The 20,869-nt window shown below is 38.1% G+C and overlaps 1 protein-coding gene across 34 annotated transcripts in view; it reads right to left on the bottom strand.

The window, feature by feature from the left end:
• Positions 1 to 20,869, bottom strand: part of LOC147368541 (zinc finger protein 426-like) — a 43,644-nt gene extending 22,775 nt beyond the window's left edge. For 4 of the 34 annotated variants that reach the window (XM_086409128.1, XM_086409116.1, XM_086409132.1 and 1 more), the window contains exons 1-5: positions 20,807 to 20,869; positions 11,845 to 11,933; positions 11,217 to 11,343; positions 10,513 to 10,593; positions 9,701 to 9,783 (exon numbers count right to left, since the gene is read on the bottom strand). In XM_086409128.1, the coding sequence (XP_086265254.1) occupies positions 9,701 to 9,783; positions 10,513 to 10,593; positions 11,217 to 11,343; positions 11,845 to 11,877 (324 nt within the window). In that variant the 5' untranslated portion in view covers positions 11,878 to 11,933; positions 20,807 to 20,869. Of the gene's footprint in view, positions 1 to 2,257; positions 5,072 to 5,979; positions 7,535 to 9,700; positions 9,784 to 10,512; positions 10,594 to 11,216; positions 11,384 to 11,844; positions 11,934 to 12,382; positions 12,520 to 20,751 lie in introns of those variants that run through there. The other 30 variants (XM_086409139.1, XM_086409124.1, XM_086409141.1 and 27 more) reach the window with 22 other exon arrangements.

Below are 20,869 nucleotides of genomic sequence, written 5' to 3'. Positions count from 1 at the left end.
TTTGTGGTGGTTAGTTCCATCCCAGCTAGGTGAGGCCCTCAGTGAACCTGAGTGTATCATGCTGGAAGGAGGGCGTCCAAGGACGAGTTCCTAGTAGGAGGCTTCAATGGGCCTCCTTTGGGTGGCCTGGCTGGCTCTGCTGGTAACTACCCAATCAGTGTAGGTATAATCAAGATTTTTTATTTTGTTTCTTGGGACTACTTTATTGAGACATAATTTGCCTACAATACAATACACCTATTTAATTTATATGACTCAATGTTGTCATAATTTTATAATCTTTTCACTTCAAAAGCAGCTTCTGGCTGTCAAATCACCCACTTCATTTCTCTCAATATCTAAACAACCACAAATATACTTTCTCTATACGTAGATTTGCACTTTCTGGATTTTTCATACAAACAACTGTTTTCACTTAAAATGTTTTTCAAGGTTCATCCATGTGTACATGGCTCATATCATCTTGGCTTTGGAGAATTTCCATGTGAATACGCCACTTTGTGACTCACTGAATAACAAAAGCTGGGACCATATTTACTTGATTTATCTTGCTCAGCACTTGACAACACTGTCAACAGGAGGCCAAGCAGAATGAGGTCAATCTGCAGTAGTGATCTCAACATTTCCCACATGGTCTCAGACTCAGGCAATTATAAGAAATTCAGTGGGTAGGTCTTTTTAAAAATATTTATTTGGCTGTATTGGATCTCAGTTGCAGCATGTGGAATCTTTCATTGTGATATATGGACTCTAGTAATGCGCAGGTTTAGTTACTCTGCAGCATGTGGGATCTTAGTTCCCAGACTAGGGATCAAACCCGAGTCCCCTGCATTAAGGATAAGGCGATGCTTAACCTCTGGACCACTGGAAAAATCTCTAGGATACTCAGGTCTTATTTCAGACAATCAGGCTACATCTAAAGCCAATCTGTAGGCCTTAGTCATTGCAAATAATTAAAGGCGGCAACAGATGGGCTAAGTCACAATGTACACACCCCAAATTAAACTACAACATGACATATTCCTCCATACATACAAATGTGTAACACAAAAGTGCACATGCAATTCTTGTTCAGGATTTATCGTTAAGGTTGATCTGGACTATCATTATTATTACAATGGTTTGATTAAACCTCAATAAAGCATCATCAAGCAGCTGCAGGCATGATAGCCAATGTCAACATAATCCAAGGCTGCTCAAGCATGAGAACTTTGTCAAGGCTAAAACGAGTTTCTGTAAGTGTGTATCTGCACCCAAGACCCACACTCAGGAACTGCCACTGATGGCATCAAGCACAGTAGATGATCAGGACCAGCTCTATTCACGAGTTTTTGTTTTCACAGATGAGTGAAATAAAAAATACAGAAGCAAGTTATATCATCAGTGACAGCTGTTGTCTGACCAAGAAAAATACAGTTGTTTTGTCAGACTGTGGTGTTGGGTTTAGGGGTGAAAGAGAACATTATTCTCAATTACTTTCTGCACAGCTTGAGATTAAAGATTCTCCCTCAGATGCTGGGGTGTTCACCTACAAAAGTCATGAAATCAGGGTGACTCACATTAGATGTAATCTTCTCCATTCGTGCCATGCCAGGATCAGGGTAAGAACGACACGGTAATTTTACAGAATTTATAGACATACCACATCCCTCACCTTGGACAGCATGAAAAGAAAGTTAGTTGATCAGTCATGTCCAACTCTTTGTGACCCCATGGACTGTCGGCCACCAGGCTCCTCTGTCCATGGAATTCTCCAGGCAAGAATACTGGAATGGGTAGCCATTCCCTTCTCCAGGTGATATTCCCGACCCAGGTCTCCTGCACTGCAGGTAGATTCTCTAATGTTTGAGCCACCAGGGAAGTCCTCAGCATAAATGAGGTTGGTGAGCACTGTACACATTTAAGCACTCCCTGTCTTCACAATGTGAAGACAATGTCAATCCAACAAGAGAATCCAGCAGGTTAGACAAGGATAAAGTGTGTATCCTGTAGGTCCACTTCAGACCCAGGTGCAAACTCAAAGTGTAGTCACTATACTGGCCTGGTCTAGCTGTGAGAGTGAAGAAAGGCACACTGTGTGCAAGAACTTGTTCTTGTTGTTTAGTTCCTCAGTCGTGTCAAGACTCTCCCCAAGGTCAGAGCAAATCACAAATGCTTGAAACAGATATACAGAACCCCCAGCACTCTACACCTCTCAGCAACTCTAAGATCTCAGACTCAGGGTAGTATTTTCCAAATACTCCATATTCAGTTTCTCTTGACTGTGAAATACCTCATGTTTATTAAGAATGAGGAACAATCTAATGGAAAATGATGACTCTACAACTAACTTCTTACATTCATAAAGTTTTGCTCCACAGTGAGATTATAAGTGAACACTAAGGTATTTAGCAGAACCAGAATTTACACAGGAAAAGATACATTGGATGTCTTCAATAAATAACCATTTAAACCTCTAAGAACAAGTTAAAATTACTTTCTTTTTCCTAAAGGTATAAAATGTAAAAAGTAATAAAACTTAGCCACATAGCTTAAATCAGTAGGATTTCTGTCTACTGCAAGATTTCCCATATTTAAAAAATATTAATTTCACTGAGGAAAGAGTAAAGGGCTGTCCATGTGTCTTTAATATTATAATATGGCTTCATTGTGAGTTTTTTTAATTTATTTATTTGGCTGCTTTGAGTCTTATTTGTGGCATGGAAGAGGTTTGTTGCCTCATGCCAGATCCTTTGTTGCTGTGGGTGGACTCACTAGTTGCAATGTGCAGGCTCAGCACTTGTAGCGCACAACCTTAGTTGCTCTGTGGCATGTGGGATCTTAGTTCCCCAAGCAGGGATTGAACTCGTGTCCACTGCATTGCAAGGCAGATCCTTAACCACTGGACCACCAGGGAAATCTCCACTGTGATATCTTACATACCAGCTGTGGGACTGACGTGCTTCCCACATTCCTAACATTTGTAGAGCAGCTCCCAAGTGTTGACCTTTCAGGTTGTTGAAGTGAATCAGAAAGACAAAAAGTTTTCCTCTGTACATTTATAGGGTTTCTCTCCACTGTGAATAGCTTTGTGTGTGGTAACGGATGAACTGGTACATGTTTTCCCACATATATTACACTTGAAAGTCTTCTGCCCTGTATGAGCTCTAAAATACTTAGGTAATTCCCTGGCAGTCCAGTGGTGGGTACAGCTCCATGCTCTCACTCCCAAGGGCCCAGGTTTAATCCTTGGTTGGGAAACTAATACCCTACAAGCTGCACGGTACAGCCAAAATGAATAAATAACATTTTAAAAGTGCTTAGAAGCAGCAAATGCCTCCCCGCATTCCAAACATTTATACGGTATCTCACCAGTGTGAATACACTTGTGAATGGCAAAGGGTGAAGAATTTGCAAATCTTTCCCCACACTTATTACACTGTAAAGGCATCTTTCCATTGTGAGTTCAAAAATATTTAGTAAGGGACTTCCCTGGTGGTCCAGTGGTTAAAACTCTGCCTTCCAATGCAGGAGACTTGGGTTCAGTCACTGGGAACTAAGGTCTTACATGCTGTGGGTGCAGCCAAAATTTTCAAAAAAATGATTCATAAGATTTGAGAAAGCAGCAAGGGCTTTTCCACACTTGTCACATTTCAATGGCCTCTCTTCAATGTCGTTTTATATGGTAAGAAAGGCTTGAGAAGTGAGAAAAGGTTTTTCCACATTCCTTACATTCATATGGTTTCTCTCCAGTGTGAGTTCGTTTGTGTATGATAAGATATGAAGAAGTGGTAAATGTTTTCCCACACACATTACACTCAAAAGGCTTCTCTCCAGTGTGAGTTCTAAAATGTATAGTAAGATATGAGGAATTAGCAAAGGCCTTCCCACATTTGTCACATTTAATAGTCTTCTGTGCAGTATGAGACTGTAGATGTCTAATGAGGTGGGAAGAAGAAGCAAAGGCTTTCCCACATGTGTCACATTTAAAAGGCTTCTCACCAGTGTGAATTTTCATATGTCGAGTAAGGCCTGAAGATCGAGTGAAGGTTTTTCCACATGTGTCACACTTAAAAGGCTTCTCTCCAGTGTGTGTTTTCATATGTTCAGTAAGGCCTGAAGATCGAGTGAAGGTTTTTCCACATGTGTCACACTTAAAAGGCTTCTCTCCAGTATGAGTTTTCATATGTTCAATAAGGCCTGAAGATCGAGTGAAGGTTTTCCCACACTCCTTACATTTATAGGGTTGCTCTCCAGTGTGAGTTCCCATGTGAATGTTAAAGGGTAGAGAATGTTTGAAGTCTTTCCCACATTCCTCACATTTGTAAGGTTTTATTACTGTGTGAATTTGACTGTGAACATGAAGGTATGAGGATAATCTAAAGGCTTTCCCACAATCCCTGCATTTGTAGGGTTTTATTCCAGTGTGAATTCGACTGTGAACACGAAGGTATGAAGACAATCTAAAGGTTTTCCCACATTCCTTACATTTGTAGGGTTTTATTCCAGTGTGAATTCGACTGTGAACAAGAAGGTATGAGGAAAACCTAAAGGCTTTCCCACATGTGTCACACTGAAAAGGCTTCTCTCCAGTGTGTGTTTTTATATGTTGTCTATGGCTTAGGGATGCAGTGGAGACTTTTCCAGAGTCCTCACATCTGTAGCATTTGTTAGAAGTGTGAGTTGGCACATGTGCATGAAGGCTTGTTGAGTGAACAGAAGTTTTTCCACATTCCTTCCATTTGTAGAGCTTTTCTTTATTGTGAGCTCTCACTTGTGTCCGAAGGTAAGACTGATTAACAAAGGCTTTCCCAACATCTCTGGGTTCTAAGGCTTTTTCTGGTATGTTAGATTTCCAGTGTACAATATCTGGAGTCAGCATGACAGTTTTTCGACACTGATTAAACATGGAATATTTTTCTCCAGTAAAGGATTTGTTGTGCAGAGTAAGGAAGTTTTTCCCATACTGATTATCTTCATAAGGGTTCCCTCCATTTTGAGTACTCCTGTATCTCCTAAGGCATGAGTGGTCACTGAAGTCTTTCCCACATTGCTCACTGTCATAGAGTTCCTGTACATTATGGCCTCTTGCCTGTGGAGAAATGGAAGGATGATGATTCAAAGATTTCTCAGACTCATTTAACTCCTCCTACCCATATCAAAACAGAAACATTATTATAATGAGGATGAATGATTTATACCATCTCCATTACATTCATACTATTCTTGCCCTGTTGATTTATTTCAATTTAAATGATGAAATCCTTCTTTAAGAATGATGTGCCATATACTCTCATCCTAAAAGAGTTCTACAGGGGACTCCCTGGTGGTTCAATGGTTAAGAATCCACCTTCCTATGCAGAGGATGTGGGTTCAATACTTGGTCATGGAACTAAGAACCCATATGCCATGGGGCAACTGAGTCTGTGTGCTGCGACTAGAGAGAAAGCTGACACACTGCAATTAAGACCCACAGTAGTCAAATAAATAAGCAATCAAAATAAAGTAGGGGATTGATTCAAGATGGCAGAATAGAAGGATGTGCACTCTTCTCAGGTGAGAGAACTGAAATTGCAACTAGTTGTTGAACAACCATCGAGAGAAAGATGCTGGAACCGACCAAAAAAATTATACCCCACATCCACACACAAAGGAAAAGTAGCAACAAGATGGTGGGAGGAGTGTTATCACGATAAAATCAAATCACATATCCACTGCATGGGTGTCCCACAAGCTAGAAAACAATAATACCAAGTAAGTTCTCACACTGCTGTGAAGGTTCTGAGCCCCATGCAAGGCTTCTCAGCTTCCAGATCCAGCAAAGGGACTAGGAATCATCATGGAATCTGACTTTGAAAGCCAGTGGGATTTGACTGCAGGACTTCCGCAGGACTGGTAGAAACAGAGACTGTGCTCTTGGAAGTCACAAACAAAATCTTGCATGCACCAGGACCCAGGAGAAAGGAGCAGTGACCCCACAGGAGACTGAACCAAACCTACCTGCTAGTGTTGGAGGGTCTCTATCAGAAGCGTGGACCACCAGTGGCTCACCTTGAGATGGGAGCACTGGCAGCAGCAGTCCTGGGAGTGCCCCTTGGTGTAAGTCCTCTTGGAGGTCACCATTAACCTTACCATAGAGCCTGTAGACTCTAGGACTGGGCTGCCTCAGGCCAAGCAACTAACAGGGAGGGAGGACAGCCCCACCCATCAGCTGACAACTGGATTAAAGTTTTACTGAACAAGGCCCTGCCTACCAGAGCAAGACCCAGTTTTTCCAACTGCCAGTCTGTCCCATTAGAAAGCTTACACAAGCCTCAAAGCCTTATCCACCAGAGGGCAGACAGAAGCAGAAAGAAGAACATCAATTCCTCAGCTGTCAGAACAGAAACCACATCACAGTAAGTTATTCAAAATGAAAAGGCAAAGGATTATGTCTGAGATGAAGGGACAAGATAAAGCCCTAGGAAAACAACTACATGAAATAGAGATATGCAACCTTCCAGAAAGAGAATTCAGAATAGTAATAGTGAAGATGGTCCAGGATCTCAGAAGAAGAATGGGGAAAATACAAGAAATGTTTACCAAAGACTTAGAAGAACTAAAGAACAAACAGAGATGAACAATAGACTAGAAGATACCATAGCAGAATAACTAGATAGGATAAGTGACCTGTAAGACAAAATTACAGAAATCACTGGCACAAAACAGAATATAGGAAAAAAAAAAATGAAGACAGCCTAAGAGATAACATTAAATGCACCAAAATTCACATGATAGGGGTCCCAGAAGGAGGGATCTGAGAAAACATTTGAAGAGATAATAGCCAAAAACTTCCCTAATGTGGGAAAGGAAATAGTCAACCAAGTCCAGGAAGTGCAGAGAATCTCAGGCAGGACAAACCCACGGAGGAACACACTGACACACACAGTAATCAAACTGACAAAAATTAAAGACAAAGATATTAATAAAATATTAAAAGCAACAAGGGAAAACATTGCTTTTATATACAAATAATACACAAGGGAACTCCTGTAATGTTATCACCTGATTTCTCAAAAGAAATTCTATAAGCCAGAAAGGAATGATGATATATTAATCTTAAAGTGATGAAAGGGAAGAATGTACAACCAAATATATTCTACCCAGCAAGACTCTCATTCAGATTTGACAAAGAAAAGTTTTAGACAAGCAAAAGTTAATGAGAATTCAGCACCACTAATGGCACCCCACTCCAGTACTCTTGCCTGGAAAATCCCATGGATGGAGGAGCCTGGGAGGCTGCAGTCCATGGGGTCGCTAAGAGTCGGACACAACTGAGCAACTCCACTTTCACTTTTCACTTTCATGCATTGGAGAAGGAAATGGCAACCCACTCCAGTGTTCTTGCCTGGAGAATCCCAGGGATGGGGGAGCCTGGCGGGCTGCCGTCTATGGGGTCGCACAGAGTCGGACACGACTGAAGCGACTTAGCAGCAAACCAGCTTTACAACAAATGCTAAAGGAACTTCTCCAGGCAGGAAACACAAGCAAAGGAAAATACCTACAAAAAATAAACCTGAAACAATTAATAAAATGGAAATAGGATCATACATATCAATAATTACCTTAAATGTAAATTGGTTAAATGCACCAACCAAAGCAGATTGGCTGGGTGGATGAAAACATGCACATATATGCACTTCCACTTACCATATCACTCTACTTAACCACCTAAATTGTATGTAATTCTTTTATATTGTTAGGTTAATCATGTGTCCATTACAGCTTGCAATTATAATTATCTTTTATTTTTTGTCTGGCTATTGGTTGTGAAAATTGATAAACATCCTTTACTATTGTGATAATGTAACTATTATTCATTTTAACCCCATTGTATCATAATTGGTCAACAGAAAATAATAGAATTCTATATTACTAAAATTACCACTTAATAGAAAAACCTATAACCACTTTTTAAAATCCAGATGACTTATCCATGAATTATCTTGGAATTTTTTTTAAAAATACAAATGCCCAGGTATTTTTTTTTTCTCCAAAGCTCCAGATGTGATTCTAATGAGCGGTCATGTTTAAAAATAACTGAACTATATGATGAGCTTTTACTTTTATATAATTTCACCTTTTCTTTTTCATATTCAGTGCTCCTATTTCACTTAGTTTATGTTTTCCAGTTTTTTTGTTGTTGTTCTTTCTCAAGCCTTTAGGAAGTAGAAGAAAAGCTTTTGTATACATATATATACATAAATAGCATGTATAATATATATTTTAGAAAACTTACAAATTTTTGATTAGCTAAAAAATTTATGACATTTTGGTTCTACATGTTTAAATATAATACAATGCTAGATTTCTAATTTATATTCACTCAAAACTCTGATATATATCCATTTATTCTAGCATCTAATATTACTGGTAAAAGCCGAGAAAGCTTACTATTTTAGTTGTTTTTTTAAAAAAATTGAATGAGGCTTGAAACGTTTAATCCAATTCTCAGAATATAAAGAAATACTATGTTGCTAAAAAAATTAACATGTGATACAATATTATTAATTAAAGTACAGATTTTGTTCAAATTTCACAAAATTTTATGCTAGTGTCCATTATTTGTTATTCAAGATTCCACATTGTATTTAGATGCATTGAGCAACTTCAGCTGCATGCAATAAGTTCTGATAAATTTTCTTTTCATTTTTATTGTTGCTAATATTTTCTAATTTTTCTTCTTATGGCTTCTTAGCTACACCTATCATTTAAAAGTGGACATTTAATTTCCAAATACATGGGGTTTCTAAAGTATCCTTGATATTAACTTCTCATTTAAATGTTTTCTTCTCTGCCATCACCTTCTGTGTTCTTTCAGTCTTTCAACTTTATTGAGGCTTTCAATGGCTAAGTCAAAGATCTCTCTTGGTAAATGTCACATTACACTTGAAAATATGAGGGTTATTTTCAGTTATCTCTTGATATTGATTTCTAACATAATTTCCTACAGTGACAAGAGAACAGACACTATGATTTCAATACTCTTAGAGCATGAAATTTCTGTACCTTGTTTTATGTCCCTGGATATGTTCTAGTGTCGCCTGGTTTATAGTCTATGGGAACCTGAATAGAATTAATATCCTGCAGTTGTGTGAAAATTGTATAAATCTTAATTATGTTGAATTGGTTCATAGTGTCTTTAAGGTCTGCTATACCCTTCTACTTTTCCTCTGTTCATTCTATTAATTTCTGAGAGTTGATACTGAAACTCTACTAAAAACCTTAATTTTTATACCTGAAACAGTAATTGTAGTATATATAGTGTATAAATGTAGTATATATATGTAACTTTGTTCTGTATTTTCCAAGTCTCCTGTAAATGTGTTATATTTTCATAATTTAAAACAACAACAAAAAAACAGAACAAAAAAATAAACCTGTTTCTTAAAAAAGAAAAAAAGGCTTCTATACAGCTTCATTGAATTGTTTTGAAAACTCCATGTCTAATTTATATAAGTGGAAATGATTCCTTGTGGGAATTTTGAAGCAACAAGTATCAACCTAGGGATAGGATATCCCCAAGCTAGTCATAATCAGAATTCTTTGAGAGACATTGCTATCTCCAGGGTGAATGCCTTTGATCTCAAATATCTATCACTTGTGCTCATATTCTAACAAAAATCCTAAAATCATCTATGTGGAAAATAAGAAATATTTTTTTGAAACTTAGTGATCTTACCTTTTCTATCCCATTTGACACTTTTTTCCCCAAAATATTCTGCCCAATTCTTGAGTCTTTGGCTTTAAGTTGCATTCCCCACTCTAAAAGAGAATTACAAATTTAAGACTTTGCAAAAAGAAGTGGATGTTAGAGGAAGTAAAAACAGTAAGGCTCAGTTGTATGTTTTTCCAAATTACACATATCTTTTAAAAAGGCAAGATAGATTTGGGGAGTTTGATTATGTCAAAAAATAAGTAGTAATATATGTATATGCAGTCAAAATTCAGCATTTGATTTAAAAGACAAATCTTTGAAAATTAAATATGAAGGAAAGAGACAGTATTACCAGGGAATGTTCTGGACAAAAAGTATACATCAAAATGTTAAAACTAAAGAAGAAACAAAAGGCTATTTTATGAGATCACTGGAAATTCTGATTAAATGGAAAGTAAGTACCTATGAGGGGCTTCCCAAGTGGTGCTAGTGGTAAAGAACTGGCCTGCCAATGCAGGAGACACAAGAGACATGGGTTCGATCCCTGGTCGGGAAGATCCTCTGGAGGAGGGCACTCCAGTATTCTTGCCTGGAGAGTCCCAGGGACAGAGGATCCTGGTGGACTACAATCCAAAGAGTCACGATGACTTGGACATTAGTGAAATGACTTAGCACTCACATACAAGTACATATGAGAAGTTGAGGAAGGTACAGAGCATCAGAAACCAATGACCTCAGCCTTCTGAGAGAAAAGCACATCTTAACATGTTGCCTCCTTACAAATTAAAAACACACTGAAATTTTATTAACATGCAAAGTCTTTTACAATCACTCACCTTGGAGGACTCCTCTCTCCACAGTACTCAACTCTTCTTCTTCCAACCAAGAGATCAGAGTGGGTTTGAACACCTGATATCCTGTTCATGAGGAAAGATCTATTAATAGAAACAGCCCTCCAAACAACACAAATCTTCCCATGAATAAGTTCCAGTATCTAGTCAGGTCATTAGAATGAATGTGGTATTAATAATATTCCAAAAGAGATATAAAGGTGAATAGCTCCTCTTTCTGTGTCTCAGAGTGATCATCTCTCTGGCCCCTGAAATACATGTTCAGACCTATATGTACATTTACAAAGCACTAAGACTTTTATTAAAGTGGGAAATGAAATAAGTGCAAAAAGAAATAGTCATTCTCATGGAGAAGGCACTAAACTAGTGGTTCCCAAATTTTGGTGTCTATGAAAATCATGTCCAGCGCTTGTCAAAACACAGATGACTGGGCCCAGATCCCAGTGTTTCATTTACTATGCCTTAGGTGAACAACTGAGAACGCACGTTTCTAAAAGAATGATAGTAACACTGTTAGTTCTAAAACCATATTTTTACAGAAACCATACTGGGTTAAAACTCATTCATGTAGAGACGAATGTCTACTAGTTTCCATTGTGTTCAGGTTGACATCACCCATCTCAGAACACAGACGGTACAGCACATATATGTCTGTCTCCTAAGAGGCTAAGGAATGATGGTGGCTGTACCTGCTGTGGTCAGGTTCTTGTAGTTCTCCAGCATCACATCTCTGTACAGCTTTCTCTGAAAGTGGTTCAGTAAAGTCCACTCTTCCTGGGTGAAGTTCACAGCCACATCAGCAAAGGTCACTGAGTCCTGAACCATCATACATATACTAGCTTCAGTAAAGTAAGATCTTCAACAGTGTTCAGTGGGGAATGAAGTAGGAAGACTCAGCATCAATAGAGGGCTTCAAGTTCTCTCATCATCTCCCCCATGACACAATGGTCTTCTTTCTATCTACACTAATTTCTGATCAATATGGAACCAGTAACACAATTCTAAGCAAATTACAAATATTTTTACAAGCTGATGAATAAATAAATTCACTGAGAAATACACATTATCGTTCCTTATCATGTCAGAACAACAGGCAAAAACAAAACAAAACAAAACAGGAGTTGCAATCATGAGATAATATCAGAAGGTAATTATTGAATATTATGATTATTCAGAGCAATCCCTCAGCAATATGAGAGCTTCCACTTTGTGAGGCAATTCAACATGGATTCAGACAGACTTTATTTAAGTACCTCAAATGTGTCTATCTGGTAAATGCACTAGGTCATTTTGTACAAGGATACACTTTCTTCTCACCTGAGAACAATTTCTCAAACACTCAGTTACCATCCTGTTTGCTTCTATCTTTTCCTCAGGAAGGCAGAAAGAGTCCTTAGTAAGAACACCTAGGAGAAGAAAGAAGGCATGAGCACCCAGAATTGATCATAATTCCCACAGTCCTTGCCTGGAAGTCATTCCACTTTAGCTCAGAATTTCCGAATGTCCATGTGCATTCAGAAAATCTCACAGAGAGGTAAGTTGGTGAAGTAGGAGGCCACTGAACTCACATCCCTCTCAGGAACAAATAAAAAGTACATCCACATGTGTAGCAAGTCTCACTGAAAACAAACTGGACATCAGCAGAAAGATGCTTCCAAAACCAAGTCTATAAAAAAGGTCCCCACAGAGTCAGGTAGGAAAGGAGGGTAAGTGGTCGGGGGTCCACCCGGAAGGGGACACAGAAGAGAATATCATGAGCCTGGAGGTCTGAACCACAAATTGGACACTGCAAACCTGTGGTCTGACATTAGGAAGACAAGTTCCCTTAGCTGGTTTGAAAACAAGTGGGACTTACAGGAAGGCTGTAAGAATCCAAGACTCCTCTCCTGATGAGACTGCACAGCTTGCTTATTCCCAGGAACAAGGTGGAGGAAGCAGGCTGAACCTGCCTGAAGCTCAGGTCAGTTTCTAACTAGGGAAAAGTGTTTGCTGCCAAGGAAGAGTGTACACTTGGGGGATGTACCAGATTTGGACCCAACACCTCATCTGAATGGGGTGAGGGAGCATACTGCTGGCACTTGCGGAGGTGGTGGATGGCAAGTTGTCTGGATCCTTGACTGGCTTCCTAGACAGTCTCAGTGTGTGTCTGACACACAACCAACCTCCTGCTCTAGCTGCTGAGAGAAAAGAGAGTGCACACTTGGAGGGAACAGAACCAACTCAGACTCAACAGTCAAGGCTTCTGCTTCGAGCACATTGGGACCTGCCCCTGCCCCTGCTGACAGGACACTGATAGCCACTGGGCATAGAGAAACCAGCTCACACAGGGTTCTGGCTCTAGCCCTTCTATCTCCAGCCCAACTCCAATTCTATCTCCAGCTATCACCCAACAAGGTGACAGCTGCCAAAACACCCCGAAAAAAGACATAACATGTGCTCACTTTGTTTTTTAAAATGTTATTTATTTATGGCCACGCCACACAAGTTGTTGGATCCTAGTTCCCTGACCAGGGATGAACCCATCCCCCTGCAGTGGAAGCACAGAGTCTCCACCACTGGACCCCCCAGGGAAGTTGCCCTGTGCTTACTTTAGATCCAGCCACCAATCCAAGCTCTGGGGTACACGAAGAATGCATAAGGGTCGTCCCACAAAACGACACACCTTCAAGATGGGATAGGCAACTGTTTTACTTAATTTCATAGTGACAGAGAAAGTTAAACAAAAGGAGAAGACAAAAGAATTTGTTTCAAATGAAAGGACACACACAAAACCCTGACAAACAACTAATTCAATGAAGATAAAAATAACAAGGTGTTAAAGCAGTAGTAATAAGAATGCTAATTGAACTGGGGAAAAGAAAGGAAGAATACAATGAGAATTGTAACTAGAAAATATAAAAAAGAACCAGTTGAAAGTGGAGAATACAATAACTGAAATGAAAAACACACTAGAAAGGATTAACAGTAGATGAGTTGACATAGAATGTATAAGTGATCTGGAAAATAGAGTAACAGAAATCACTCAATCAGAAAAATTGGAAGAAAAAACAAATTAAAAAAATTAGGACACTTTAGGAATCCCAGGGACAGGGGAGCCTGGTGGGCTGCCATCTATGGGGTCACAGAGTCGGACACGACTGAAGTGACTTAGTAGTAGGAGTAGGAACTCCTTGGTGGTCCAGCGACTGGGGCTGAGCGCTTTTACTGCTGTGGGCCTGGGTTTGATTCCTGGTTGAGGAACTAAGTATCTTCAAAGCCACATGGTGGGGCCAAAAAAAGAAAAAACAAAACACAGTTTAAGGAGCTTCTGAGACAACATGCTGCATTCTAACATTCTGGTTGGAAGGGTCCCAGAATGAGTAGAGAGAAAAGGGTCAAAATGTATTTGATGAAATGATGGTTGAAAACTTCCTGAATCTGGAGAAGGAAACAAATATCCGGGTGCAGAAAGTACAGAGTCCCTAACAAGATGAATCCAGAGAGATCATACAAAAATATATAATAATAAAATGCAAAAGCTAAAGAGAAAATTCTAAAGGCAGCCAAGAGAAAAACAAAGAATCACATACAAGGGACCCCTTCAAGGCCATCAGCTGTTTTCTGCAGAAACTTTGCAGAACAGAAGGACATAATACATTTAAAGTGCTGCAAGGCAAAACCCTACAACTTAAGATACTCTACCCAACACGGTTATCATTCAAAACTGAAGGAGAGATAAAGAACTTATCAATCAAGCAAAAACTAGAAGAGTTCATCAATACTAAAAGAACCCAAAGAGAAATGTTAAAGGGTCTTCTCTAAGCAGAAACAAAAAGGTTACAACAAGAAGAAAGAATGTATAGGAAAGGATAATCCCACCAGTAAAGGTAAATATATAGTAAAGGCTGTAGACCAAGGGTTTAAGTAAGCTAGCATGAAGATTAAAAGAAACTGTAACTATAATAATAAGTTAAGGGATAAACATAAAACATGACATTGAAAACAAAAAATGTGGAAGAAGGGAGCAAATAATTTAGAATGTGCTTGAAGTTAAATGACTATTAGTTTAAAACAAGTAGATCTAATTACAGGTCAACATATGAACCGCATGGTAACCACAAATTAGTAAAGCTAAAGACATACACAGATTGAAAGTGAAAGGATGGAAAAAGATATTACACACAAATGCAAACAAACAAAGCTCTGAAGTAGCATTACTCATAGCAGACAAAGAAGACTTTAAAACAAAGTCCAAAAGACAAAGAAAGGCATTTGGTAATGATAAAAGCATCAATACAAGAGGATATAACATTTGTTAACATATATGGCTTAATACAGGAGCACCTAAATAAATAAAGCAATTACTTACAGTCATAAAGGGAGACATTGACCATAATACAATAAACATAGGAAATTTTAATGCCCAACTTATATCAGTGGACACATCATCAAGAAAGAAAATAAGAAAACAATGGTACTAAAAGACACATTTAGGCCAGTTGGACTTAATAGATAACTATAAGACATTCCATCCCCAAATAGCAAAATTTTCTTTTCAATTACACATGGAATGTTCTCCAAGAGAGATAACATGTAAGCTCGACAAATTTAAAAAGATAGAAATCATATTAAGGATTTTTTTTCTGACCACAGTGGTATGAAACTAAAAATCAATTACAGAAAGAAAAATGGGAAAAGAATAAGCATGTGGAAACAAAGCAACATGCTACTACAAAACCAATGGGTCAATGATGAAATCAAAGAGGAAACTGGAAAATATGTCAAGACAAGTGAAAATATGGATGCAGCAAAAGCAGTTAGAAGAGAAACTTTTATGATAGTAAATATCTATCATATTTATCTATCATATCCTATCTCAAGAAATAAGAAAAAACTCAAATAAACAACCTAATTTAATACTGAAAGGAATTAGAAGAAGAACAACCAAAGCCCAAAGTTATCAGAAGGAAAGAAATAAAAAACATCAGAGAGGAAATAATCCAAGAAAAGATCAGTGAACCCAAGAGTAGGTCTTTTGAAAAGATAAATAATGTTGATAAAGCTTTAACCTGTCTCATCAAGAAACAAGAGGAAAGAGGGTACCAAACAAAAGCAATAAAAAATGGGAGAGAAATTACAACTGATATCAGAGATGCAAATAATCATAAAATAATATTATATAAAAAAAAAGAATTCTATGAACAGTTATATACCAAAAAGTTGGACAATCTAGAAGAAATATATTTCCAGTGTCCCACAATCTTCCAAAACTAAATCAGGAATAAATAATCTAAACAGACCAATTACCACTGCTGAAACTGAAATAGTAATCAAAGCCCTTAAAAACCAAATGTTCAGGGCAGACAGTTTCACAGGGGAATCCTACCAAACATAAAAAGACTTAATACTTAATTCTTTTTTGCCATGCCACATAGCATGCAGGATCCCATTTCCCTGATCAGGGGCTGAACCCACACACATTGCGCTGGAAGAGCAGAGTCAACCACTGGCATGCCAGGGAAGTCCCTTTAATACCTACTCTTATCAAACTATTCTGAAAAACTGAAGAGGTGGGAACACTCCCAAATTCATTTTATGAGACCATCATTACCCTATGCCCAAATCAGAAAAAGGTAGTATAAAAAATTAAATTACATGCAAATATCTCTCATGAATATAGAGGCAAAAATTCTCAACAAAGTATTAGCAAACTGAATTCAAAAATCTATTAAAAAAATCATTCACAATGATCAAGTGGGATTTACTCCAGGAATTCAAGTATGATTCAACATCTGAAAAATCAAGTAATGTGATACACCACGTTAGCAAAAGGATGAATAAAAATCACAAGATCATTCCAATAAATGCAGGAAAAATATTTTACAAAACTCAGTATCTATTCATGATAAAGACTCTCATCAAAGCTGGTATGTAGAGAACATATCTCAACATAACAAAGGCCATTTATACAAGCCCACAGCTAACACCATACTCACTGAAATACAGAAAGCTTTTCATCTAAAATCAGAAGACAAGGATACCCACTCTCCCCACTTGTACTGGAAGTCTTAGCCACAGCTATCAGATGAGAAAAAGAAATAAAAGGCATTCAGATAGGAAAGGTTGCAAAGAGTCACACATGACTGAACAACTAACACTTTCACTTTTTCTTTTTCAGATAGGAAAGGAAGAAGTCAAACTGTCACTATTTGCAGATGACATGGTACTATATATAATATAAAACCCTAAAGTCTCCACCAAAAAACTAAAGATAAATGAATTCAGTAATGTAGCAGTATACAAGATTAATATACAGAAATCCATTGCTTTTCTATACAATAATAACTATCAGAGACAAAAAGCAAGAAAAAAATCCCATTAAAAATGCATTAAAAAGAATTAAATTACTAATTTAGAATTAAAAAACTTAACAAAAAACCCCTATACTCTGAAAACAATAAAACACTGAAGGAAATTCAAGATGATATTACAAAGAAGTGGAAAGATATCCCATGCTCATGGACTGGAAGAATTAATACTGTTAAAATGTCCATACTACCCAAAGCAACTACAGATTTAATGCAATCGCCAGAAAAGTACTCATGACAGTTTTCACAAAACTAGAACAAATAATCCTAAAATTTATATGGAACCAGAAAAGAAGTCCCGGGAGTCTGGGCTAAATACCCAAAGCAATCTTGAGAAAAAAGAACAAAGTTGGAGATACCACATTCCTTGAATACTACAACGCTGCAGTAATCCAACGGTATAGCACTGATACAAAAAAGACACATAGAACAACAGAATACAGAGCCCAGAAATAAACCCACACACTTACAGTCAATTAATCTACGACAAAATACACAATGGAGGCAAGAATACGCAATGGAGAAAAGACAGTCTCTTCAATAAACGGTGCTCAGAAAACTGGACAGCTCATGTAAAAGAATGAAACTAGAGCATTTTCTCATACTATGTACAAAAACCTCAAAATGGATTAACGATTTAAAAGTAAGACCATAAAACTCCTAGAAGAAAACACAGGCAGAACAGTCTGTGACATAAATCATAGTCCATTTATGATTTGGATAAATCATAAATTTGGATGACTTTTGGATCTGTCTCCTAAAGCAAAGAAAACAAAAGCAAAAATAAATGGGATTTAATTAAAAGCATTTGTACAGCAAAATAAACCATCAACAAAATGTAAAGACAATTTACTGAATGGGAGAAAAACACCTGCAAATGATATGACCAATAAGAGGTTAATATACAAAATATATAAACAGCTGTACAACTCAAAATAAAAAAAAACAAACAATTCTATTAAAAAATGAAGGGAAGCCTTGAAAAGACATTTCCCCAAAGAACACATACAGACAGCCAAGAGTTACATGAAAAGATACTAAACATCATTCACCATCAGACAAATGTACATCAAAACCACAATGAGATATTACCACACACCTGTCAGAATGGCTGTCATCAAAAACACGACAAATGACAAATTTGGCAAAGATGTGAAGAAAAGGGAACCCTTGTATTTTGTTGATGTGAATTTTAATTGGTGTAGCCAGTAGGGAAAACAGTATGGAGATTCCTCAAGAAACTATAATATGATCCAGCAATTACACTCCTTTGGGTACATATCCAAAGAAAATGAAAACAGTAATTTGAAAAGACTCATGCACCCCAATGTTCATAGCAACATTACATACATACCGAAGCCAAGATATAGAAGCAACCTAAGTATCCATCGACATATGAATGGATAAAGAAGTTTCACCAAATACCAGTCAGTCATAAAAAAGAATGAAATTTTGCCATTTGCAGCAACACTGATAGACGTGGAGGCTATTATGCTTAGTGAAACAAGTCTGACAAGGACAAATACTGCATGTTATCACTTATATGTGAAATCTAAAAAATGAAGGAAACGAATAGAACAAAACAGACTCAGAGATACAAAGAACAAACTACTGGCTACCAGTGGGAGAGCCAGTAAGACTGGAGTAAGGAATTAAGAGGTATGAACTACTATGTATAAAGTCAAAAAGCTACTAGGATATACTGTACAGCACGTGGAATGTAGGTGATATTTTATAATAACTTTAAATGGAGTATAACCGATCAAAATACATTCATTGTGTTGCATACCTGAAACCAATACACTACTGTAAATAAATTATACTTTAACAAAAAGTTAAAAAAATAAAATCGACATTGCAACTCTGAGATAAGCACACACTCAAAACCAAAAACTAAAAAACTCACAAGTACACACTACTGCCATGAAGTACCAGGGAAGTCCTGTCCCATCTGGAGCCGGAGAGATAAATGGTGTGCCATGTTACCCACCAGGCAAAGAGTAATCATTTCACAGGCAAGGAAACACAAGTAATGTGACTTTTTACTTATCAAGGCAATAAAATACATGAGTAGGACTATGCGGCAACTCTACCTCATGCATACATACTAGGAAGCTGTCTTAGAGAACAGCATTCTCTGGCTCATTTCAGCTCCTCTTAGATAAAAACAAGCAACACAACTGCTCAGAATCACACCAAAGAAATCTGTATTTAAAAAACAGAACCCAAAGCTAAGTCTCTGGAAAAAAAAAAAAAGCATTAATGACAAATTACCATGGGGCGTATGATAGGCTGCTATGCTGCAAGACTGATAGTGAAATTTGCATACTCTTTCCTGAATCACGATCATTTCAGGGTAGCTTAAGAATGTAAGTGGATAGGGCCATCTCCATCCCTCTGAAGATACGGTTATCTGGAGCTCAGCTTCGTATCAAGCACAAATCAACAAATACTAATTATCAGTCATCAACATGATAAATTAGCTCCTTTTGTGCAGAGGACATATATGAAAGCTACTAAAACTGTATGCTCTACAACAAGAGTATCAGTATCATCAACTGCCATTTATTGACAACCATTATGTACCAACTATCTCACTAGGACCTTTTAAGTCCGTTTTATATTTGGAATAACTTCAGTATTTGAATCTGCTCTTTCAACTGTATATTGCATATGGTCTAAACACTAATCTGGGCTTCCTTGGTGGCTCAGCTGATAAAGAATCTGCGTGCAATGCTGGAGACCTGGGTTCGATCCCTGGGTTGGGAAGATCCCTTGGAGAAGGGAATGGGCTACCCACTCCAGTATTCTGGCCTGGAGAATTCCATTGACTGTATAGTCCATGGGGTTTCAAAGAGTCCAACATGACTGAGCGACTTTCACTTTAAACACTAATCAAGGGATTTCCCTGCTGGTTGAGTGATTAAAACTCTGCACTTCCACTGCAGGGGTCATGGGTTCAATCCCTGGTTGTGAAAATAAGATCCTAAATGCACACTAACGAAGTACATCTGATAAAAATTTAGGGTGCAGCTAATTTTGGACACTTTAAATGAAGAAAGCAACATAAAAAATCTCATTTTAAATAGATTACATGCTTAAGTAATACTATAGTATATATTGGGCTTCCTTGGTGGCTCACATGGTATATGCCTGCAATGCAGATCCCTGAGCCAGGAAGATCCTCTGGAGAAGGGGGTGGCTACTCATGCCAGTATTCTTGCTTGGAGAACCCCATGGACAGAGGATCCTGGCAGGCTACAGTCCATGGGAGTCTCAAGAGTCGGATATGACTTGAAATACAATGAAGTGTTCGTTTTAGATGTACTCAAAGAAGATTCAGTTACACATACACACACAACAGCCTTCTGAGATGCTCTTCAAGGGTTGGAATCCTCAAATCTGGCTCAAATAAAGTGGTCCAACTCTTTCTTAGATTAATTTTTCGTGGAAAATTACCCATATCCTTCCCCCGAATCACATATATACTAACATCCCACCTCATCTCTTCAAAATAATTTCTCACAGCTATCTCAGAGGCTGACTCCTGGGCAACAGTTCCCAGATAAAACACTGAATAAACTCAACTCTTTCATTTTCAAGTGAACATCTTCATACTCTAGAGGAATACAGCAGGATCACTAACTTCAAGATAACCAGAAGGTGCAGGGGCCTGAGTAACCGGAATCAAACAGTGGATATTCATGATCTCAAGAACTAAAGTCACAAAGGCTTTCGAATAGGGAAGCACAGTGAAGGACAACACCCCGAAAACTCCCCTTACGACCTGGATGAAAGCGGGGCCTTAGGTCCCGAATGATGTAAGAGAGAGGGGCCAGGCCTGCCCAAGGAGACCTCTCGAAAACTCGGACCAAACCTGTCCTTTAACGCGCTCCTTGTATCCCACAGCCCTTCCTGAACGCGAGCCTCACCAAGGACACGCTGAAACAGGACGACCAAAACCACTCCCTCCTAGAAGCACGAAGCCGCCGGAC

This window comes from Bos grunniens, chromosome 7 (assembly GCF_055505025.1).
Source record: "Bos grunniens cultivar Pamir isolate PY7600 chromosome 7, Bosgru_T2T1.0, whole genome shotgun sequence".
NCBI classification, from domain to species: Eukaryota; Metazoa; Chordata; class Mammalia; order Artiodactyla; family Bovidae; genus Bos; species Bos grunniens.
This window is presented reverse-complemented; position numbering and strand designations above follow the sequence as displayed.